Genomic DNA, 25,571 nt, shown 5'->3' on the forward strand with positions numbered 1-25,571 from the left:
TTTTAGCCTCCACCACCATCCCTGGCAAGTCATTCCAGGCACTCACAACCCTCTGTTTAAAAAATTACCCCTGATGTCTCCCCTAAACTTCCCTCCCTTAATTTTGTACATATGCTGTCTTGTATTTGCTATTGGTGCCCTGAGAAACAGGTACTGACTATTCACCCTATCTATGCCTCTCATAATCTTGTAGACCTCTACAAGCCCCCTCTCATTCTTCTACACTCCAAAGAGAAAAGTCCCAGTTCTGCTAACCTTGCTTCATATGACCTGTTCTCCAAACCAGGCAACATCATGGTAAATCTTCTCTGCACCCTCTCCATAGCTTCCACATCCTTCCTATAATGAGGTGACCAGAATTGAACACAATATTCTAAGTGCGGTCTCACTAGAGATTTGTAGAGTTGCAACATGAACCCTCTACTCTTGAACTCAATCCCCCTGTTAATGAGAAGCCTAGCATCCCATAGGCCTATCAACCTGTGCAGTGACCTTGAGGGATGTATGGATTTGAACCCCAAGGTCCCTTTGTTCATCCACACTCTTAAGTAACTGACCATTTATCCTGTACTCAGTCTTCTGGTTTGTCCTTCCAAAATGCATCACCTCACACTTGTCCGGATTGAACTCCATCTGCCATTTTTCTGCCCAACTCTGCAGCCTGTCTATATCCTCTTGTAACCTTCGACAATCTACAGCTCCATCCACAACTCTTCCATTCTTCGTGTCATCCGCAAACTTACTCACCCATCCTTCCACCTCTACATCCAGGTCACTTATAAAAATCACAAATAGCAGGGGTCCCCAGGACAGATCCCTGCGGCACTCCACTAGTCACTGATCTCCAGGCAGAATACTTTCCTTCCACAACTACCCTCTGCTTTCTTCCTTTAAGCCAATTTTTTATCCAAACAGCCAAGGTTCCACTTATCCCATGCCTCATGACTTTCTGGATGAGTCTGTCGTGAGGGACCTTGTCAAATGCTTTGCTAAAGTCCATGTAGACCACATCCATTGCCCTACTCTTCAAAAAAAACTCAATCAGACTCATGAGCACAATCTTCCCTTCACAAAGCCATGTTGACTATCCATGAGTAGACAATGGGCAATGGGCAAGAATGGGCAAAAAAGTGGCAGATGGACTGTGCTAAGATGTGTATGCTAATACATTTTGGTAAAAGGAACAAAATGGGGACTATTATCTAAATGGTGAGAAGGTTCAAACATCACAGGTGCACTGAGACTTAGCAATCCTCATGCAAGACTCCCAGAAGTTTAATTTACAGATTGAGTCTGTGGTAAAGAAAGCAACTGCAATGCTGGCATTTATATTCTATTCCCCTTGAAATAAAAGCAAGGAAATAGGCTGAGGCTATATAGGACCCTGCTCAGACCCCACTTGGAGTACTGTGCTCAGTTCTGGTCGCCACACTCTAGGAAGGATGTGGAAACCATAGGAAGGGTGCAGAGGAGATTTACAAGGATGTTGCATGAACATCAATACAAGGATTGGGGAGCATGCCTTATGAGAACAGGTTGAGTGAACGTGGCCTTTTTTCCTTAGAGCGACAGAGAATGAGAGGTGACCTGATAGAGCTGTACAAAATGAAGAGAGGCATTGATCGTGTGGATAGTCAGGGCTGAAATGGCTAGCATGAGAGGGCACTGTTTTAAGGTGCTTGGAAGTAGGTACAGAGGAGTTATCAGGGGTAAGTTGTTTTTTTAAAAAAAAATGCAGAGAGTGGTGAGAGTGTGGAATGGGCTGCTGGCAACGGTGGTGGAGGCGGATATGATAGGGTCTTTTAAGAGACTCCTGGACAGGTATCTGGAGCTTAGAAAAATAGAGGGCTATGGGTAACCCTAGGTAATTTCTCAGGTAAGGACATGTTATGTTTCTATATATGTTTCTATTTCTTAAAGATTATGATATGTTTCTATTTCTTAAAGATTAATTTGCAGTTTTGAGTTTGTGCTGAGGAAGGCAAATGCAATGTTAGCATTCATTTCAAGAGGACTAGAATATAAAAGTAAGGATGTAATGTTAAGGCTTTATTAAGTATTGGTGAGGCCTCACTCAGTATTGAGAGCAGTTTTGGGCCCCTTATCTATGAAAGGGTGGGCTGAAACTGGAGAGGGTTTAGAGGAGATTCACGGTAATTATTCCAGGACTGAACAGCCTTTCAAATGAAGACCATTTGATGGCTCTGGGACTGTATTCACTAGAATTCAGAAGAATGAGGGGTTACATGATTGAAACCTATTGAATGGTAAAAGGCCTTGATAAGAGTGGATGCAGAGAGGATGTTTCCTGTGATGGAAGAGTCTCAGACATGAGGGCACAGCCTCAGAATACAGGGGTGTCCTTTTAGAATTGAGATGAGGAAAAGCCTCTTTCGCTAGAGAGTGGTAAAAATGTGGAATTCTTTGCCACAGGCCACTGTGGAGGCCAAGTCTGTACGTCCAGTATATTTAAGGCAGAGGTTGATAGATTCTTGATTGGTCAGGTCATGAATGGATACAGGGGCTGAGAGGAAAAATAGATCAGCTACATGAAATGACAGAGCATACTCGATGGGCCAAACTGCCTAATTCTGATGCTATATCTTATGGTCTTATCATCATCCAGATCATTGATATGGATGACAAGCATCAAAAGACCCAACACTGATGCCTGTGGCACTCCACTAGACACAGGCCTCCAGGCCTCCAGTCATGAAAGACAATCACCTACTACCGTTCACTGGCTTCTCCCACAAAGCCAATGTCAAATCCAATTTACTCCCTCACTTGAATGCTGAGTGGCTCAACTGTCTTGATTGGCCTCCCATGATGGATCTTGTCAAGTACTTTGCTAAAATCCATGTAGACAACAGCCACCGTCTTGCCTTCCTAAACTTTCCTGGTAACTTCATAAAGTGTCGGCCCGAAACGTCGACAGCGCTTCTCCCTATAGATGCTGCCTGGCCTGCTGTGTTCCACCAGCATTTTGTGTGTGTTGTTGTTTGAATTTCCAGTATCTGCAGATTTCCTCGTGTTCCCTAAACCTGGTATCTTTACCTTTTATTCTGGCAGGTGTATACAAGCTTCGTACTCTCAAAATTTCACTTTTGAAGGCCACCCACATACCAGTACACCTTTGCCAGTGAACAGTCTGTCCCAATCCACATTTCCCAGCTCTTTTCTGATAGCATCAAAATTGGCCTTTTTCTAATTTAGAATCTCAACCCCAAGGACCACTTGCATCTTTTTCCATATTTGAAACAAACAGCATTATAATCCCCAGATGCAAAGGGTATCTTACACAAGTTTCTGTCACCCGCCTTTTCTTATTCCCTAATCTAGTATCACACACTCTCACTGGGACTTCTACGCACTGATTCAGGAAACTTTCCTGAACACACTTGACAAACTCTATCCCATCTAGTTCTTTTACATTATGGGAGTCCCAGCCAATATGTTTAAAGTTAAAATCACTATAACGACCATATGTTTCTTGCAGCAGTCTATGACCTCTCTACAAATTTGTTCCTCTATATCCCATAGACTATTAGCTGGTCTGTAATGTAACCCCATTAACGTGGTCATACCTTTCTTCTTCCTCTGTTCCACCCGTAATGCCTCAGTAGAGCTCTCCAGTCTGTCTTGACTGAGCACTGACTAGTAACGCCACCTCTCCTGCTTTCACTCCTCCCATTATCACATCTAAAATAATAGAACACCGGAATATCGAGCCACCAGTCCTGCCCCTCCTGCAACCAAGTCTCACTAATGACAACAATATCATAATTTCCTGTGTTGATCCATGCCCTGAGCTCATCTGCCTTTCCTGCAATGCTTCTTGCATTGAGATATGTGCAGTACAGGACACTAGTTGCACCATGCTCAACCTTTTAATTCCTAACTTTGTCTGAGGTCTTACCAACATCTGCCTCCACAACCTCTTCACGATCTGTTCTGGCACTCTGGTTCCCAACCCCTGCATCTGTAGTTTAAACCCCTTCCTCCCCCCCCTCCCCCCCCCCCCCCATGCAGCACAAGCAAACCTTCCCGCTAAGATATTAGTCCCCCTCCATTTCAGGTGAAAACCATCTCTTCAGTATAGGTTCCAACTTCCCTAGAAGAGAGCTCAATGATCCAAAAATGTTATGCCCTCCCTCCAACACCAACACCTTAGCCACGTGTTAAAACTGTATCATCTTCCTATTTCTGGCCTCACTAGCACGTGGCACAGGTAACCCTGAGATTACAATCAATCCTGCAGGTCCTGCCCTTTAACTTAGCAGCAAACTCCTTGAACTCGCTTTGTAGAACCTTGTTACTCCATCCTCCCACTTAACAATGCTGAGATGTCCTGCAGCCTGGTACCTGGGAGGCAACATAGCACCCTTGTATCTTGTCTTGTCCACAGAATCTCCTTTCTATTCCCCAGACTAACAAGTCCTCCATCACCACAGTTGCCTCATCTCCCCCATCCCTTTGAACCACAGAGCCCGACTTAGTGCCACAGACTGGACCGTGGTGACTTTCCTTTGCTAGGTTATTCATCCCAACAGTATCCAAAAGTGATATTTTCCCCCCAACAGTATCCAAAGTGATCCTTAGAAAAGTTACTATAAAGAGCAGTTATCAGTAAAATACTAAATCAAATTAATATTTGATGTGACCACCTTATTCCTTTAAAACTGCATTCTTTTAGGTACACTGTTGTGCAGTTTTATAAGAAAATTGGCAGGTGGGCTGTTCCAAGCATCTTGGAGAACTTCTGCAGTCTTTGGCTGTCTCACTTGTTTCTGTCTCATCAGGTAAACACAGACAGCCTTGATGTTGTTGAAATCAGGGCTCTGTGGAGGGCATTCCATCTGAAACCACGTAAAACAGGGGTTCCAAACTTGGGGTCTACAGAGCTGTCAACTAATGGTAAGGCTCCATTGCATAAACAAGGTTAGGAATCATTGATATAAAATATCTAGCATGCCTAAGACTTTTGCACAGTACTCCATATTTTTCCCAAGTAACCCTTCTTTTTCAGGGTGGATCAGGCAATATAATTTAAAGTCTAATGCAATTAATGCAGCAAAACAAGTAGGTCCTTAATAACAAAGAAGCAAAAAGGGTAAATGTTTAGAACCTAAAGTGCAAAGAACAGTGATAAATATTCAGCTCATTATATGTGTCCAGCCATTCAGTTCAATCTTGGCAGACCTAGACGTCAACTCAGTTCACCCACCTGTGATAAATCTTTCCTACTGATTCATTCTTCAGGATATGGAAATCACTGGAAAACTAGATTTATTGCATATTCCCAATTGCCCGTAAAGGTGGTAATGGGGAACCTCCTTGAACTGCTGCAATACTTCCGGGGTAGATACTCCCACAATACCACTGAGCAGAGTTTTCCAGGATCCCGAATAATCCCAAATCAGGATGATGTTTAACTTGGAGTAGAACTTACAGGTAATCCAATAATTTATTCATCTGTCACAACTTTCATTCTTGACAGCTTTCTTTATTGGCTACAGTGAATATTTCCATATTTCCTAAAATTATCCCAAACAGTCTCATTCCTATTAAGAGTCCAAAACTATAGACACACCACCACCAGTGAAAGTAGTTACCTCACAAGTATTCCAAATGAAAAGGAAGACCTTTGTACACCTTGCACTCAATTTAACATCATAAATTCAGCCTTCTATCTGGTCACCATGCACTATACCCTACCTGCTCTCAGGTATCAATGAAGACCATCTTTCTTACCCCCAGTGTGATATAACAATTTTCAAAATGGCTTTATAAATACTATTTAATAACAGAAATAAGAACAGAAAATGTTGGAAGTACTCAGGTCAGACACCACCTGGAGACATAAAGAAAGCTAGAATCCTAATTCAAGCATAGTGAAAGGTCAGCAATCTGAAACATTAACCATTTCACTCCCCTGCAACTGCCCAACCTGAAGATTTCCAGCATTGTTTTTATTCAAATTTCCAACTTCTGCAATGTTTTGGTTTTATGTTAATATGTTCATGTAATACACACTCCACCATCACAGCACAGGAACAGACCCTTCAGCCCAAAATGTTGTGCTGAACTAACTGAAGGCCTAACTAAAGAAATCCCTCTGTTTCACAATATACATACCCTCCAGTTCTCTGCACATTGAGGTGCCCAAGAGCCGATAGGTATTCCACTGTATTTGCTTTCACTGCCATCTTTGGCAGCACCCATCTCCTTCTTTGGGTGGTGGTGGGGGGGGGGGAATTATCCCCCATATCTCCTTTAAATTTACTGCCTCTTCACAAGCAAACCCCATATACCATCAATTAATAAAACCAAACTGCCCATCAATTCATTAGTGATTGACACCTGCGCTTGAAATCTATTCAGCACAAGCAGCACTTAATACTACAGCACTTACTTTTCTGTTTCTTTTTCTGTGGTGCAAGTGTTGGCCGCATGAGGATTTCAACTAAAAGCTGTAAAGAAAGCATGAAACATTACTATAACATGGTTTTAAAAGCTGCTCACTAGAAAGAGGAATATTCCCTTTTTTTGTTACTGTCTATGGGCAAAAGGGGTCAAGATAATTATGTAAAGGATTAAAAATGATCAAAGATCAATGCATCTACATAGAGGCTGTCTGAGCAACTGAGTATTTCCAGCATCGGCAATATTTAGCCTCTAGGTTATATTTATTGTTTGCAGGAATCCTACTAGGTTTAAGAGGCAACATAAAATCAAAGTCAGTTGCAACAGACAGTAAAACCAGAAAAAGTCTACAAAAAACTAGAACAGATATGAGAAGGAATTTCATTACTTTTAGTGAGGAGACAGCCACCGACACTACAGAACAGAGACAAAAGAATACTCTGGTCAGGCACCATATGCAGATTATGGAAGAGTAGATGCTGGCTGTCTTGACGCAAATTAGGTGGATAAGTCACTTTCAGGAGCCTTGGCAGAGATAATTAAAATGTCCATTGATGAGAAGGAAGAAAGGCTCTAAGAATGAGCCTGACATCAGTCATGGTTAAATTACTGGAAGGTATTCTAAAGCAATGGGATATAGGTACATAAATAGATGGGGTCTAGGTTTAGAGAAAATCAACGTGGCTTTGCACGTGGTAAATATAAATCTTAAGAGTGTTTCAAAGGAATTTATCAAGAAAGATGCTGAAGGAAAGACAGTAGATGTTGTCTACTGTAGCTTAGCAAGGGTTTTAATAACGTTCTACATAGCAGACTGGTACAAAGGTTAAGTCACTAGGCATTCAGGATGAAGTAGCCAACTGGATCTATCATAGGCTTCACAGGAGAAGCCAAAAAGTGTTGTAGTCAGTTGTCTCTCTGACTGGAGACCCATAAGCAGTGGTGTGCCTATTGGTGCTGGGTCTATTGTTGTTTATCAGCTATACTAATGATGTAGATAATAAAATGGTAAACTGGGTCAGCAAACTTGCAGATGACACCAAGATTGAAAGCATGGTGAATAATGAGGAAAACTATCAAGGCTTGTAGCATGATCTGAACCAGCTGGAAAAGTGGGCAAAAAAATGGAAGATGGAATTGAATGCAGACAAGCATGAGGAGTTGTATCTTACTGTGGTTTGCCTGTCAAAGTACAGGTACATTATAGTACTATGAGGTGTGCTGAAGAACAAATGGACCTGGGAATACATATCCATAATTCCATGAAAGCAACTTCACAGACAGATAAGGTCATTGAGAAAGCCTTTTGCACACTGGCTTTCATAAATCAGGGCAATGAGTACATCACTTGGGATGCAATGTGGAAGTTCAACAAGATGTTGGTGAGGCCAAATTAGAAGTACTTTATGCAGCTGTAGACACTTCTTAAACGGAAAGACATAATAAGCCTGAAAGGTTGTAAAGAAAACTTACAAGGATGTTGCTGGGACTTGAGGGCCCCAGTTATAGGGAAAGGTTGAATAGGCTGGACCTCATTCCCTTAAGTATAGGAGACTGAGGTGATATCTTATAAGACCATAAGATATAGGAGCAGAGGTAGGCCATTCAGCTCATCAACTTTGCTCTGCCATTCAATCATGGGCTGACCCAATTCTTCCAGTCATCCCCACTCCCCTGCCTTCTCCCCATATCCTCTGATGCCCTGGCTAATCAAGAACCTATCTATCTCTGCCTTAAATACAGTCAATGACTTGGCCTCCACAGCTGCTCATGGCAACAAATTCCACAGATTTATCACCATCTGTCTAAAGTAATTTCTCCACATCTTTGTTCTAAATGGACATCCTTCAATTCTGAGGTCATGCCCTCTTGTCCTAGACTCCCCTACAATGGGAAATAACTTTGCCGTATCTAATCTGTTCAGGCCTTTTAACATTCAGAATATTTCTATGAGATCCCCCCTCATTCTCCTGCACTCCAGGGAATACAGCCCAAGAGCTGCCAGACGTTCCTCATACGATAACCCTTTCATTCCTGGAATCATTCTCGTGAACCTTCTCTGAATCCTCTCCAATGTTCAGTTACCTTTCTAAAATAAAGAGCCCAAAACTGCACACATCATGAGAGCCTTATAGAGCCTCAACGTCACATCTTGAACAGAATTGCAAAGGGAAAGATAAAACAAATGTATGCAGATTGGGTGACACCACAGCTAGAGGTCATAGGTTGAGGGTGAAAGGTAAAATTTAAGGAGAACCTGAGGGGGATCTTCTTCAATCAGGATGGTGCAAGTGTAGATGAAATTACCAGTGGTGGTGGTGGTGGATGTGAGTTTGATAAATTTGGATAGGCACATGGATGGAAGTGGTATGGAAGGCTATGTTGCAAGTGCAGATGGATAAGACTAGGCAGAAGACTAGATTAGTACAGACTAAAATAGCCTGTTTCTATATTGTAGTCCTCAACAACTATTAATTGGACACTAGAAATATTCATCAAAAAAATGAACAGAATACAGAGATTTTGGAGATAATACAGAAGCTCACCAAGACGCTGACTGGATTACAGTGTATTATTTTCAAGCAGAATTGGGCAAACACATTTTCCCTGGACTCTTGGAGGCTGTGGCATAGGTAGGGTAGATGGTCAGAGTTTTAGAAATGTCAATTATAAAGCAAATAAATAAAGATGAGAGGAGTAAAATTTACTTTCAAGGTGTTTATTTTTTTGCTTTGCTCAGGTCGGTGGTGTGTGGAATGTGCTACCAGGGTGACATTTAAGAGGCATTTAGACAGGCACGTGAACAGACAAGGAATGGATGGATATGGACCACGTGAAAAAAATTCAGTCAAGGTGGCACCAGTGTACAACACTCTCTCAATCGACTTCTTCCAGGAAGCCCACAAAAATGTCTTTTACTTCTTTTAGAGATGTTTTTCATCTTAAATGTGTTTCTGGAACTGTTAGAGCCTACGATTTACAGTCTAGAGATCAATCAAGAGATGCAGCACTTCGCTGTCTCCAAGATTATGTGAAGCGAATGTGTACTTGATGCAAAGAAACTTAGAGACATTGTTTGATTCCATTTAATCAATTAAAGCGTCCATTATTCATCCATTAAAGCATCGAAGACGATTGAGACCGACATCGAAGCCAATGTGGAAGGTGAGCAGCCGATCACTGTGTGGCTTGCTGTGGCAGGTGGGTAGGCCCCTGTGCTCATTTGATCTCTCTCTCTCTCTCTCACAATGATGGAGGGTGTTATGTGGTTCTGCGATTATGCACCATGGACTTCTTCAGACTTATGGTTTTTATATGCAATGTTTCTCGCCTGTTCCTTTTCTGTTTTGTTGTGCAGGAAGAGGGGGAATTTGAAGTTGATGTTCTTGTTCCATTTTGTGCAAGGATGGGGAGGATGCTCTTGTTGCGTTTTGTGCGAAGGGAGGGGGTTTGGGGGTTGTTGATCAGGATACCATTCTTTTTTGTGCAGGGGTGGGTGAGTTTGATGTTTTTCTCTGAACATCTTTCATGTTCGTTCTTTGTTTTGTGGCTATCTGTAGAAGACAAATCTTGGGAGCTGTATATGGATACATATTTTGCAAATAAATGAACATAATGAACATCCAGGCAGATCAAATTAAACTAAATTTTGGAGTCATGGTCAGCAGACATTGTGGGCTGAAATGCTTATTCCTGTGCTACATTGTCCTATGCTTTAATATTATGCGGAGAAAAGTAACCAACGTCAAACAATAGCCTTCTTTCCTTATTATTCCATGAAAGATTCTTTTCTTTGTTCAAATGTGCCTCATTTCTTGAGGGCATGGAGCAATAGTTACTTTAGCATTTAATGCAGCATCAGGCTCCCTATTAAAAACAAAGTCTTAGCCTACATCCCCTCATCTTGTCTCCTCTACTGTAACACAAATTACTTGATATTTTATTCTTCCCCTGAAGTACCTTTAAAATATTGAACTGCAGTACTTACATCTACTCCACCAAAGAGATCAAAAATGTGGGTGTTGGGAAATTTGGATTCTTGGGCACCTTTTCCATCCTCCGTGACAAATGCCATTGCTTCCATTGAGAGAAGTGGAGCAATATCCTGTACATAAGAATGAAGAATTAAATCGCAGCTATATAAACCTTATGTAGCAAAATCTCTTCCCCACGAGTTATTCCCTTTTGGGGAAGGTGCAGAGAGCTACACATAACATAGACTTCTAGATTAATAATCAAAATGTGTATCTCAGATTTTAACATTTCCTTCCACTTAGTTCTGACAAAATTGTAAACCCCATCATCAGAAAATAGGAAGCCAAATTGACAAGCAATGATATAAGAAAGCATGTCATCCTGGAGAGTTAAACACATCAATTTTATAATTGAGTCATACCAATAGAATAATCACAAGATGGCATCAGTGAACCACAGCGATGTTCTACGGACTACATACAATACTTCTAAAAATACCTCCTGAATTACTCTCACTGCAATCTGCAGCATGACATTTCCTACCAAGCAATGTATTTTTAAATTGACTTTATGGTCTACAGAGTTCATGATCATCTGAAGGACTTGGCAGACCAAGCAAGTACGGTACCTTTAAGTAGACCAAAGTTCAATGTCTTGGCAGGAAATGGGGGGGGGGGGGGGGGTGCGTCTGCAAATCAGGCTGAAAAGCAGAGGGATAAAGTTCATCCAATGCATTTCAAATCATAGTCAGGGTCTTTAACCAAGCAAACTGTGCCAAATTACCATTGGCATATAAACTGTTGCACCAGAGGTCACAGCACATAAGACCACTGTTATACTAAGGTAAAGAATGTCTAGAGTTCCATGCCCAGACACTCTGGTCACTTGGTTGTCCATCTACCTGCATACAGGCAGAGACTAAAAAGCAGAGACCAAAGCTCCAGAGATTAGGGCAACACAGAGGTGGTCACACAAGGCAGAGAAGCAGCTACAGGATTGCTTCAAGTCAGTGGACAGGGCTGTGTTCATCTGTGGATCTGAATGAATACACCATAATTGTCCCAGATTTTATCAAAACAGTTGTAGATGAGCATGTCCCCACATAATCATTCAGAATCTTCCTCAATCAGAAGGTCTAGATGAACTGCAAGATCTGCCAACTGCTGAGGGCCAGATCAGAGGGTTTCAAGTTTGGTGACTGAGAAAGTCACAAGAGGTCCAGGTAAGATCTCTGGAAAGCCATTTCACAGGCGGTGGCAATTCCAGACTAAACTTAAATCAACTAACATAGGCAACAATTGGGCTTTGCTTCTAAATGATCTCAATGCCTTCTATGCTCGCTTTGACCATCAAATCATGGAGGAATTATCACAAACTTCCACAGCCCCGATGATTCTGTAATTTCATTCTGAGGCTGACATGCAAGCAGCACTCAGAAGGATGAACCCACGAAAAGCATCCAGCTCAGAATGGGTACTTGTCCAAGTACTAAAAACATGTGCTGATTAAATGGCTAGAGCAGGGGTCGGCAACCCGCGGCTCCAGAGCCGCATGCAGCTCTTTCATCTCTGTGCTGTGGCTCCCCGTGGTTTGTTAGTTTTTGAAATGTAATTCGAAATTTGAAGATTATGGTGATCTTGTACAATCTAAATAAAACATTGTGGCGACCCATTTCCTGGCACATCCGAACCGGCTCACAATTAGCCACCGTTCCGGCTAAGGGAGATAGCCTACGGGGGTTTGTGAGTATGTGTCTTTTGGAGCATCCGCGCCCACGGGGGGCGGGTTGAGGGAGGCTTTAAAGCAAGGCTGTTTAGTTCGAATAAAGTTATCTTTGACTGCAGTGTCATTATTTTAGCGCTGCGTGTAGCACACCGCTACAACGTGTTTTTTATCGCTACTAATATACGTCACCACTGCCAATGCCTGACACCCGCCAGTGCGCAATTTCTTTTAGTTTTTCGATCCAAGGTAGGCTAACTATGGTGTAACCTTCAACCCAACGTCTTTTTTTCGGAGTTCAAAATGTTTTTGTTGCATGCAGAAATGTAATTTCGTTTTCTCTGCAGGAGTTCATCAATTTCATAAATGCAACACATTATAGTTTGTTTATACATAGCATAAAGGCAAAAAAAACCACGTTGTATGCAGTGTTATTTCATTTTAAATGTCAAACGGGTTTTGTGGCTCCCAGTGTTTTCTTTTCTGTGGGAAATGGGTCCATATGGCTCTTTCAGTGGTAAAGGTTGCCGACCCCTGGGCTAGAATGTTCACTGAGATCTTTAACCTTTCGCTTCAGCAGTCTGAGGTACCCAACTGCTTCAAGAAGGCTTCAATTATACCAATGCCTAAAAATAATGTGGTAACCTGCTCAAAGACTTTCGCCCATGTTGCACTTACATTCACAGTGAAGAAGTGTTTTCACAGACTGGTGTTGAAATATATCAACTCCTACCTGAGAAGCAACTTAGATGCACTCCAATTTGCCTACCAGAGCAACAAGTCTACAGAAGACACCATATCACTGGCTCTTCACACACCCTGGAACATCTGGACAGCAAAGATGAAAACATCAGGATACTCTTTATTGACTACAGCTCAGCATTTAATACAATCATCCCCTCAAAACTAATCAATAAGGCTCAATACCTGCTTGTGTAATTGGATCCTCGATTTCCTCACTTGCAGACCCTAGTCAGTTCAGATTGGCAACATCTCCTTCATGGTCCCCATCAACAAAGGTGCACCACAAGGCTGTGAACATAGCCACCTGCTCTATTTGCTTTACACATATGACTGCGTGGCTAAGCACAGCTCCAATGTCATATTCAGTTTTCTGATGACACTACTGTCATAGGCCAAATCAAATGTGGTGATGAATCAGCGTATAGAACGGAGATTGAAAATTTGGCTGAGTGGTGCCAGTCCGCATTGTAGGATCAGAGGTGGAGAAGGGCAGCATCTTTAAATTCCTCAATGTTATTATTTCACAGAACCTGTCCTGGGCCCAGCACATAAGTGAAATTAAGAAGAAAGCACGGCAGCGCCTAGACTTCCTTAGGACTTAGCAGAAGTTCAACATCCATATAGTGACCTGAAAATCACCATCCCATATTCATTCAAACACTCTGTGCTGCACAGTAACATAGCAGTAAGTGCATTACTTTATATTTGTGGGCTACCCCAGCATATCCTCAGATGATGTTCGGCACATTTCACTGCATGCTTTGATATGTACATATATCAAAAAAAGCTATCTCGGGACTCCGCCCTCCACATACGGACATGTAAGACACAGTTTCTTTAAGTCCACCTTTAATCTCTCCCTTTTCTGATTTAAACTTTGAAATTTCAACTTTACTCAGTCGGATCTATAGAGTAACAGTTATAAATATGGCTACTCTCAGAAGCGCCAAAAGAAATCCAGACCCCGGGCAATGGGAAGCCAAAAAAACTGACGAATTCTCAGAGGAACCCTCCTGGGCGAAGAGACTAGAATCTCAAATCAGCAATATAGGCATTTAAATAACTCAATTAAAAGAGAAATTTGAAGGAAAAATTGACTCGCTGAGCCTTGATCTTAAAGAAGTTAGTCAAAATCCTGCTAACCTTTCTTCTCATTTGGAAAAAGCTCAACAACAGAACGGATCGTTGATCTCGAAGCTCGATTACTTAGGAATAATATTCGAATTGTTGGATTAAAAGAGAAATCAGAATCGGCTGACACACTGGATTATTTTGCAAAAATGTTTCGATCTTTATTTCTGGAGGTTTGTTCGCTACCTCCGGATATCGAAATGGCTCACAGAATTGGCACTTTAAAACTTTTGGATCAAGGTAAAAACAGACATATTGTTGTGCGTTCTCTCTGTTTCAGAGACAATGACCGTATTATTAAGCTTACGAGGAAAAAAAAGACCTGTTTCAATATCAAAATTCAGAGATTCGCTTTTTTGAAGATTTCCCACGCGAAATTGTTAAGAAGCATGCTGGATTTGCATCGGTTATGAAATTAGCATATCAAAAAAAGCTTTTCCACTGCTCTAGTATCCAGCTAAACCAAGGCTTTTGGTCAAAAAGTCTTTAGCTCATATTTTTGATGACCCAGCCGAAGCATTGCATTTTATTAGCTCTTTACCTGATGAATCTGACGACGTCTGAAGCCTGAAGTTCGAATGATTTATAATGGCTTGATTGTCTTGCAGTGTAAAGAGTGATGAGATTGGAAGATTTAATGGTTACCGAAAGCCTTTACCTTAAAATGCAATTTTATCTCTGAAAAAGACTGGTTTGGATGGTTTTAACCTCAGAAGACATAGCGGGAGAACCGTTGATAGACTGCAGTTAAGTTTGAACCATCTAAAAAATAATTTTCTGCAGCATTTAAATGAATTTTTTTTTTTGTTCAGCATGTTTTAGTAAAGATTTTTAAAGTAATTATTTGGATTTCCTTATGTTTTAAAGATAGATCGGACAATTTAAAGATGGCGATTGTTTTTCTTTTGTGCAAATATTTCAAGAATTGGTTTGGATGTGTTTTTTGTTCCCTTGACTAATATAATAAAGGTTACTTTCGAATTGAAGGTCGTTTTGTTTTACAAGAAAAACACTTTCCTTCCAAGTTAATTATATTGAGATTTATGTCGATTGTAATGAATTTTATGTTTGGTAGAGGGAAACAGAGATGACTTTTTTCATTTTTTTAATTACTTAGGTAGGCGGAGTTTGTATCTGCATTTATACTTTTCTTGGGGCTTGCATCAATTGATTTCTGGGCTTTGTAGTTTGGGTGTTTTTTTTCCCTTTTTTTTATCCCCATTATGGAATCCTGGAGCATACGCTTATTATTTTTATTGTTGTTCATCGCCGCCATTTTTGACTACCTTATCCTGACATGCGTCTAACTACTTTTTTTAGATACAAGGTTTCATGATGATATCTAAACAGTTAAATGTTTTAACTTGGAATGTTCTTGGTTGCAATCATCCTATTAAGCGTAAGAAAACATTTAAAGTTATTAACGGATTTCAGCCTGATATAATCTTTGCTCAAGAGACGCATATCAGGTTATGCGATAAAAATCGATTTTTTAAATTTTGGAAGGATCCTCAGTTTCATGCAAACTCCCAGAGTAAAACTAGAGGTATCTCTATTTTTATTGATTCCAATATCCCTTTTAATCAGGAGGATATTATAGCCGATATTAATGGTAGATTTTTGATTGTTAAAGGAATAATTTGCAATAGGAAAATGGTTTTGGTTAATATTTATGGACCAAATGTTGATGACCCCTCATTTTCTAAAGCTGCTTTTGCTCTATTACCTGATTTAAATGAATATATGTTATTAATGGGTGGTGATTTTAATACTTGTTTAAATCTTTTAATGGATAAGTCATCATCCAAACATCAACTCCCTAATCGTTCTGCATCACTTATTAATTCCTTTTTAATTGATTATGGTTTAATTGAGATCTGGAGGCATATGCACCCTAGTGATAGAGAATAGTCTTTTTTCTCACGTTCATAATAAATATTCGAGAATTGACTATTTTATAGTCGACCCTCAACTTTTATTTAACGTTCAGAAATGTGAGTATGATGTGATTGCTATCTCTGATCATGCTCCTTTAAACTTAATATTTGAACTGAAAGATGTTGCTTCTACCAGACCATTTTGGCGTTTTCCAGAACATTTATTACAAAGTTCAGAATTTGTTGAGTTTATTGAAACTCAGATAAAGTTTTTTTCTCTTTAATAATACAGGAAACGTTTCAAAGTTAGTAATTTAGGATACATTAAAAGCTTATTTATGTGGTCAAATTATTTCGTATATAGCTAAATTGAAGAAACAAACAAGAATGGAATTAGATAAAATCTCTAAACAAATTAAAGAATTAGTTATCATCTCTCCAAATGTTGTTTCATTTAAAAGAAGAGTAGAGTTACAATCACAGTATAATTTATTACTAACATATCCTATTGGATATTTGCTTAAATTGAAAAGTCAATTTTATATTTTTGGTGATAAAAATAATAAGCTCTGAGCTTCCCAATTAAGAGCAGCTAGAGCTAAAAGACAAATTTTAAAGATTCGCAAAAATAATAGAGATATAGCTGGTAACCATGAGGATATTAACAATCTTTTCAAGATTTTTACTCTTATCTTTATAGATCTCAATTTCCTGCAGATTCCTCCAAAATGAAGGCTTTTTTACATAAGATTAAATTTCCACAAATTTCTGTTGGAGATCAACAGATGCTTGATGCTCCAATTATCGAGCATGAAATTCAGAAAGCTATTTTATCAATGCAATCAGGTAAAGCTCCTGGACTTGACGGTTATTCGGTGGGATTTTACAAAAAATTTGAAAGATTACTTTCTCCATATCTCTTAGAAATATTTCATGAATCTTTTGAGAAGGGTAATTTACCACCTTTTTATGAAGCATCTATTTCCTTATTTCTTAAAAAAGATAAAGATCCTGTTGAATGTTCATCATATAGACCTATTTCACCATTAAATGTGGATGCAAAAATTCTCTCTAAAATAATGGCTAATCGCTTAGAAAATATTTTAACTAAAATAATTTCTATGGATCAAACGGGATTTATTAAAGGCCGTTACTCTTTCTCTAATGTTCGGAGATTGATGAACATTATATATTCACCATTATCTGAGCAACAATGTGTTATCTCTCTCGATGCAGAAAAGGCCACAGAGTTGAGTGGCTATATTTGTTTAAAGTATTAGAAAAATTTGGTTCTGGTAATAATTTTAATAGGTAGATTCAAATGATTTATAAGAACCCCATTGCCACTGTCATTACTAATAATTACAGATCTTTTTTTTCACTTCCTCGTGGTACTAGACAGGGATGTCCATTAAGCCCTTTATTATTTAATCTTGTATTGGAGCCTTTAAGTATGACATTACGTGAAACCAAAAATATTCATGGTATCTCTATGAATGGAACCATACATAAGATTTCTCTTTATGCAGATGATCTTTTGATTTTTATTTCAAATCTTAAGGAATCAATTTCTAATCTTTTGCAAACACTTAAAAGATTTTGGTAAATTTTCAGGATATAAACTTGAATAAAAGTGAACTGTTTCCATTAAATGCCCCTGCTAGTATATAATGATATTCCTTTTAGAATTGTTAATACATTTAGATATTTAGGTATTATAATTACTAAAAAATATAAAGATCTTTATAAAGTTAATATACTTCCTTAAATGGATTCCATGAAACAACTATTTTCTAGATGGAATCCACTTACGCTTTCTTTAATGGGTCGTATCCATGCTGTGAAAATGATGATTTTACCTAGATTTTTATATATTTTCCAAAATATACCTATCTTTTTAAACTAAAAAATGTTCGATCAAATTGACTCTCTTATTTCTTCCTTTATTTGGAACAGTAAGAGACCAAGAATTAACAAGTATCATTTACAAAAATCCAAAAAAGATGGTGGACTTGCACTTCCTAATTTAAGACTATTATTGGGCTGTGAATGTTAGACAATTATGTTTTTGGTTATACTGGCTCGATAAGAGCCAAAAACCACTATGGGTTGATTTGGAATTAAAAGCTGTTAAACAATTTCATTTAACTTCAATATTGGAGCTCCATTACCTTTACAGCTCTCTAAAATTCCAAATTTAAATCTTTATCCGGTTATTAAACAGTCCCTACGGATTTGGGTTCAGTTCAGCAATTTTTAAAATTTTAAACAATTTAAGTTGTCTAGTTTTTTATATCTAAACTTTTCATTTAAGCCTTCAATAATCGACCCCATTTTTCTCCTATGGAGAAATAAAGGGATCCGTTCTTTTACAGATTTATTTTGTGATGGTCAATTGATGACTTTTGAAGAGTTAACAAATATTCTCTCGCTCATACACATTTTTTGCAATATTTTCAGGTTAGACATTTTTTACAACGATATTTACATAAGCTTCCATATTTTAAAAGAATCTGATTTGTTGGATACCATTTTGAAGTTGAATCCTTTAGTGAGAGATTCCATTAGCAGAATTTATAATTTATTTTTGTTACAAAAGGAGAACCTACCACCAAAGATTAAACAAGACTGGGAGAGAGAATTTAATATGACCTTTGTTAATGAAGATTGGCTTTGAGTTTTAAAAAACGTAAATTCTTCTTCTATATGTGCCAACCACTGTTTAATTCAAATTAAAATTGTTCACCGTTATTATTTAACAAAGGGGAGACTATCTAAAATATTTCCTAGTATAGACAACTACTGTGATAGATGTAAAACTGAAGTAGCTACTTTGTCACATATTTTCTGGTCATGTTCTTCATTAAAATTGTTTTGGAAATCTTAATTTTCTACAATTTCTAAAGCTCTGAAAATTAATTTACAACCTAATAAATTGACTGTTCTATTTGGAAAAATTCCGCATCATATTCAGTGTATTTCATCTTCAGATCAACATTTGTTACATTATTGGCAAGAAGGGCTACTTTATTAAAATGGAAAGCTATCTCTTCCCTTACATTAATTGAATGGTTTTCTCAAGTAATGTTATGTCTCAGTTTGGAAAAAATTAGAAGTAGAACTTTTGATCCCTGATTCGATTTTGAGAGAAGATGGTGCTCTTTTGCCAAATATTACCATTTAATTTGAATTATTCTATATGGCTTCCTTCCAATTTTTTTTTTTATAAACATGAATTGGCAGTTGATGACTCCTTTTCTTTATATACTTAGATGATGGTTAAAAGTATTGCTCTAGGGGGTTGATTCCTAATGGGGATCCCCCCCCCCTTTTTTTGTAGTCAGTGGGTTTTTTTCTAGTTAGACAGGGTTCTTTTTTTTCCTTTTCCTATATACAATTTTTTTCCCATTATTATATATTATAATCAGCTTTTTTTCTTCAGCTTTATTAATTGTATACATATTAATCTGTTGGAAGTTTTGTATTATTTTATAGCTGTAGAAGATTGTGTACCAATAAAAAGATTTTAAAAATGGAAAAAAGCTATCTCTATAAAAATCTCTTAAATCTCTTCTGGATGGCACTGAAAGGCCTGAGGCCAGGCATTGAAAGCACAAGACCCCAAGAAAGTGACAATAGGAACTGCAGTTCCAATGATATCCTTATGAGTTACCTGCAAACACATTAAAAGAGTCACCTCAATTTCTAATGACTGGCTGAGAAAATAAAAATAGGTTTCTGCAGATAGTCATTGGCATTACATGCATTTAGACACGTTCCAAGTAGATACGGTCATTAAGAAAGCTTTTGCCACATCGGCCTTCATAAATTAAAGTATTGTGTACAGGAGATGGGATGTTTTGTTGAAGTTGTATAAGACATTGGTGAGGCCTAATTTGGAGAACCGGGTGCAGTCTTGGCCACCTAGCTACAGGAAAGATGTAAATAAGGTTGACAGAGTACAGAGAAAACTTATAAGGACCCAAGTTACAAGTAAAGGTCAGAACTTTATTCCTTGGAACATAGAAGATTGAGAGATGATTTGGTAGAGGTATTGTGAGGGGTATAGATAGGGTAAATGTGAGCAGACTTTTTCCACTAAGGTTGGGTGGGACTACAACAAGAGGTCATGGGTTATGGTGAAAGGTGAAAAATTTAAAAGGGAATACAAGGGGAAACTTCTTCACTCTGTGGGTTGGGAGAGTGTGGAACAAGCTGCTAGCACAGATGGTGCATGCAAGCTCAATTACAAAGTTTCAGAGAAGTTTGGATATAAATTACCATAAGACCTTAAGACATAGAATCAGAATCAAAATCAGACTTTAATCGCCAAGTACCTGTGCACATACAAGGAATTTATTTCCGGCAGATGTTGTCTCTCTGCTCATAACAGATGATAAATATAAATGAAAATATAGATTATACATACAAGGTGCAGAATTAGGCTATTCAGCCCATTGAGTCTGCTCCACCATTCCATAATGGCTGATCCCAGATCCCACTCAACACTATACACCTGCCTTCTTGCCAGTTCCTTTGATGCTCCAACCGATGAGGAAACTATCAACTTCCACCTTAAATATCCCCATGGACTTGGCCTCCACCGCAATATGTGTCAGAGCATTCCACAGATTTGCTACTCTCTGGCTAAAAAAATTCCTCCTTTTCTCTGTTCTGAAAGGTTGTCCCTCAATTTTGAGGCTGTGCTCTCTAGTCCTGGATAGGTACATGATGGTAAGGGGGGGGGGGGGGTACGGAGGGCAATTGTTGAAGATTGATGGGAATAGGCAGTTCAAATATTTTGGCATGGACTAGATGGGCCGAAGGGCCTGTTTCTGAGCCGTACTTTTCCATGATTCTATGGCAGGTCCTGAGATACTGGAAAGGCCCTTAGGTGTCTGGCGGCAGGTCACTTGCTGCAAGATACTCAGCCCCTGACCTGCTCTTGTACTCATGGCATTAATGTGACTGGTTCAGCAAAGCTTCTGGATTATAATGAAGCCCCAGCGTGTTGACTGTGGAGGATTCAGCAACTATAATGCTGTTCACAAAAATGCTAGGCATTAACCATCTTCAACAAACTATTATCCTTCCATCCACCAACACTTTGGGCATCACTATTAATAAGTCACAAAAACAAATACCAGAAGAGCAGTGAGTGATTCACCTCGCAACCGGCTTGTTTCTTCCCAGCATAAACAAGGCCCAGATCAGGAGTATGATAGGGAGTATTCTCCAATGACCACAAACGTCTACTGGTGTACAAATTATATTTTATAATGGTGGAATGCAACCCCTGTTTACCTCAATAACTTTAGATATACCTGGGCTCCTTTATGGAATACCCCTTCACATTTTCCCTGATATCAAGATTAATCACTCATATGTCAACAATTCAGCAAGAATCACAAAAAGTCAGTAGACTGGTGCAACTATTAAATAAGAATGCAATAAAGGCCAACATTCTGTTTGCAAAGGGATTAAAGTTTACAAGTAGAAAGGTTTTGTTATAGTTACACAAGTGCAGGACACTCCTGCACACAAACTCTGGTCTCTTCTTAGAGATACAGTAGCATTGGAAAACGGCCTACAAGAAATTCATCTTGGAAATAAGAGGGTTTGGGTACATACTTCAGAAAGATGAGATGACTAAGTCGTCTTTAATCAAACATACAAGATCTTCTTAGTGGAGTTATTGAAGTGAGAGGGTCCAGAACAAGATATCTTAATAAGATCAGGGTATAAGGAAAGGTGAATGTAGAGCACAAATCAAGCAAATCCTAGATACAGAGCAGACAGAAGCAGCTAAGGGAACATGGGGCAGCTAGCTACTCAACTATACAAATGCAAGAAATCACACAGGAAAATCAAGTGAACTTACCAGTATATATCAGAACAGAAGAAGTCAAAGCCAACATAAAAGCCAGAGAGAGAGCATACAACCTGAACTACTATGGCCAGGCACCTAATGTACAAGAGGACATTGAGATGGAAGGGGGAAATATCAGATAGTGGGGAGCACCCCGTGGCTGTCCCTCTCAAGAACAAGTACTCCATGTTGAGTACTGTTGTGGTGGGGGGGGGGGGGGGGGAGAAGAGGAAGGAAGAGACGACCTACCTGGGAGAAAGCAACATTGGCAATGCCTCTGGCACAGAGTCTGGCCCTGTGGCTCAGAAGGTTAGGGTACTGAAGAAGATGGCAGCAGTAAAAGTCTAATGGCTTGTAGAAAGAAGCTGTCCCTTAGCCTGTTGGTTCTGGCTTTAATGCTGCGGTATCTTTTGCCAGACAGAAGCAGCTGAAACAGTTTATGATTTGGTTGACAGGTATCCCCAATGATCTTCCAGGCCTTCTATCTGCACCTCCTGCTATAAATGTTCTCAGTGGAGGGAAGCTCACATCCTCAGATGCTCTAGGCTGTTCATACCACTCTCTGCAGAGCCCAGTGATCAAGGTGGTGATACAGCCAGTCAGTATGCTCTCAATGGTGCCCCTATAGAAAGACTTGCGGATTTGAGGGCTCATGCTGAACTTCTTCTGTCACTTGACATGGAAGAGACACTGTTGTGCTTTTTTTTTAGCAACAAAGCCAGTGTGTACAGTCCAGGTGAGATCATCAGTGATGTGTATACTGAAGAACTTGAAACTACTCACCCTCTCAACTGCAGACCCATAAGACCATAAGATATATGAGTAGAAGGCAGCCATTCGGCCCATCGAGTCTGCTCAGAGGGGGACAACTATTTTTGCGGGCAGGTTTACTTAAGCTTTTTGGAGTCATTTAAACTAATATAGTGAAGGAGCAGGAACAAATACAAAGCAGCTGAGGGTGAGCCAGCAGGTTTACAAGTAGATGATGGATAGAATATGAAAGTAAGGAAGGATAAGCCAATAATGGCCAGTGAAGGAGTGGAGCTTTGAGGCTTTGGCTCTAGAGGTTTTGGCAGTTAGATTGTACAATCAAGATTTGAATAGCTCAGACTCAGCAGGAAGCAGCTGATTGGGCAATCGAGGTCAGGTGACCAAGCAGTTTGATAGGGTAATCGAAAATTGGAAAGCTCAAACAAATAAAAAGAGAGGTAGCTCAAGCAGAGTGGCCAGTGAAGGAATGGAGCTTTGAGGCTTTTGCTTGAGCGGTTTTGGTGAGAAGAGGTGGAGGATTAGCTTGCTCCCAGAGAGGTAAGGCCAGGTAAGTTTATTTAATTAACTTAGGAGTTGGTAATGGAGGCAGTAGATAAGGCAGTTGAGTACTCCGATTGTAGGATGTGGGATCTGGAGCTGGATGAACTTTGGATCATTCGGGAGGCAGAGGCAGTATAAATCAGTTTCAGGGAGACAGTCACCCCTAGAAGACAGGAGACAGGTCAGGAGAGGGAAGGAAAATAGACAGAAAGAGCAGAACACCCCTGTGGCTGTTTCCATCAACAATAAGTATACAGTTTTGGATACTACTGGTGGGGATGACCTACCAGGGACATGTTGTAGTGGTTGTCTCTGGCACTGAGACTGGACCCTCAGCTCAGAAAGGAAGGAGGGAAAAGAGGAGAGCAGTAGTGATAGGGGATTTGATAGTTAGGGGGACAGATAAGAGGTTCTGTGGGAGAGATCGAGAATCCTGGATGGTCTGTTGCCTCCATGGTGCCAGAGGCTGCGATATCTCCGATCGCATTCTCAGTATTCTCAGGAGAGAGGGTGAGCAGCCAGATGTCGTGGTCCACGTGGGGACCAATGACATAGATAGGAGTAGGGATGAGGTCCTGAAGAAGGAATACAGGGAGATGGAAAAAAGTTAAAAGGCAGGACCTCAAGGGTGGTAATCTCGGGATTGCTGCCTGTGCCACGAGACAGAGGGTAGGAACAGGAAGTTTTGGCAGATGAATGTGTGGCTGAAGAGTTGGTACAGGGGGCAGGGGTTCAGATTTCTGGATCATTGGGATCTCTTCTGGGGAAGGTCTGACCTGTACAAAAAGGACGGGCTGCACCTGAACTGGAAAGAGCCCAATATCCTGGCAGGCAGGTTTGCTACAGCTGTTGGGGAGGGTTTAAACTAGTTTGGCAGGAGGGTGGGAATCAGAATGTGAGAGCAGAGATTAGGGTAGAAGGACAAAGGCATGATGCTACGTGTTCTGAGTTGGTGAGGAAGGACAGGCAGGGGACAAAACATCAATGTAGCCAGTTAGAGAGGTTGAAATGTGTCTATTTCAACATTAGGAGTATTAGGAATAAAGGGGATGAACTTAAGAGCATGGATCAGTATGTGGAACTAGAATGTTGTGGCTGTTACTGAAACTTGGCTGGAGGAAGGGCAGTTTAAGTGTTTTAAAATGAATAGGATGGGAGGTAGAAAAGGGGGGAGTAGCATTACTGGTCAGGGGTAGTATCACAGCTATAAAAAGGGAGGACGCTGCAGAGGGAGTATGCACTGAGTCGGTGTGGGTGAAGTCAGAAATAGGAAGGGACCTATCAATGTGCTGGGAGTAGTCTATAGGCCCCCAAATAGCCCTCAGGACACTGAGGAGCAGATAAGCAGGCAGATTTTAGAATGGTGCAGGAAATACAGGGTTGTAGTTATGGGTGATAGATGGGGCTAAATTTGTCAGGTGTGTTCAAGAAGGATTCCTGACACAGTATGTGGACCAGCTGACAAGAGGAGAGGCCACACTGGATCTAGTTCTGGGTAATGAACCTGGTCAGGTGACAGACCTCTTGGTGGGGGAGCATTTTGATGAGAGTGACCACAACTCCCTTAGCTTCAGCATAGCTATGAAAAAGGATAAAGACAGACAAAATGGGGAAATGCTTAACTAGGGAAGGGCTAAAAGACAATAGACAATAGATGCAGAAGTAGACCATTCGGCCCTTCGAGTCTGCACCACCATTCTGAGATCATGGCTGATCATTCACTATCAATACCCAGTCCCTGCCTTGTCCCCATATCCCTTGATTCCCCTATCCATCAGATATCTATCCAGCTCCTTCTTGAAAGCATCCAGAGAATTGGCCTCCACCGTCTTCCGAGTCAGTGCATTCCACACCTCCACAACTCTCTGGGAGAAGAAGCTCTTCCTCAACTCTGTTTTAAATAACTGACCTCTTATTCTCAATCCATGCCCTCTGGTACTGGACTCTCCCAACATCTGGAACATATTTCCTGCCTCAATCCTATCAAATCCTTTAATTATCTTAAACGTTTCAATCAGATCCCCTCTCAATCTCCTCAATTCCAGCGTGTACAAGCCCAATCTCTCCAATCTCTCTGCGTAAGACAGCCCTGCCATCCCAGGAATCAACCTAGTGAATCTACGCTGCACTTCCTCAATTGCCAGAATGTCCTTCCTTAAACCTGGAGACCAAAACTGTACACAATATTCCAGGTGTGGTCTCACCAGGGCCCTGTACAAATGCAAAAGGACATCCTTGCTCTTGTATTCAATTCCCCTTGTAACAAAGGCCAACATTCCATTTGCCCTCTTCACTGCCTGTTGCACTTGCTCATTCACCTTCATTGACTGGTGAACTAGGACTCCTAGGTCTCTTTGCATTTCTCCCTTACCTAACTCGACACCGTTCAGACAACACTCTGCCCTCTTGTTCCAGCTTCCAAAGTGGATAACTTCACATTTATTCACATTGAATGACATCTGCAAGTATCTGCCCACTCACTCAGCCTATCCAAGTCTCCCTGTATTCTCCTAACG

General features: G+C 40.2%; 1 protein-coding gene across 2 annotated transcripts in view; it reads right to left on the reverse strand.

The window, feature by feature from the left end:
• LOC132400035 (short transient receptor potential channel 4-associated protein-like) overlaps window positions 1-25,571 on the reverse strand; it is a 152,891-nt gene that overhangs the window by 67,559 nt on the left and 59,761 nt on the right. For both annotated transcript variants that reach the window (XM_059981111.1, XM_059981112.1), the window contains exons 3-4: window positions 10,415-10,531; window positions 6,416-6,473 (exon numbers count right to left, since the gene is read on the reverse strand). In XM_059981111.1, coding sequence (XP_059837094.1) covers window positions 6,416-6,473; window positions 10,415-10,531 — 175 coding nt within the window. The remainder of the gene's footprint in view (window positions 1-6,415; window positions 6,474-10,414; window positions 10,532-25,571) is intronic.

Source organism: Hypanus sabinus, chromosome 9 (genome assembly GCF_030144855.1).
Source record: "Hypanus sabinus isolate sHypSab1 chromosome 9, sHypSab1.hap1, whole genome shotgun sequence".
Taxonomy (NCBI): domain Eukaryota; kingdom Metazoa; phylum Chordata; class Chondrichthyes; order Myliobatiformes; family Dasyatidae; genus Hypanus; species Hypanus sabinus.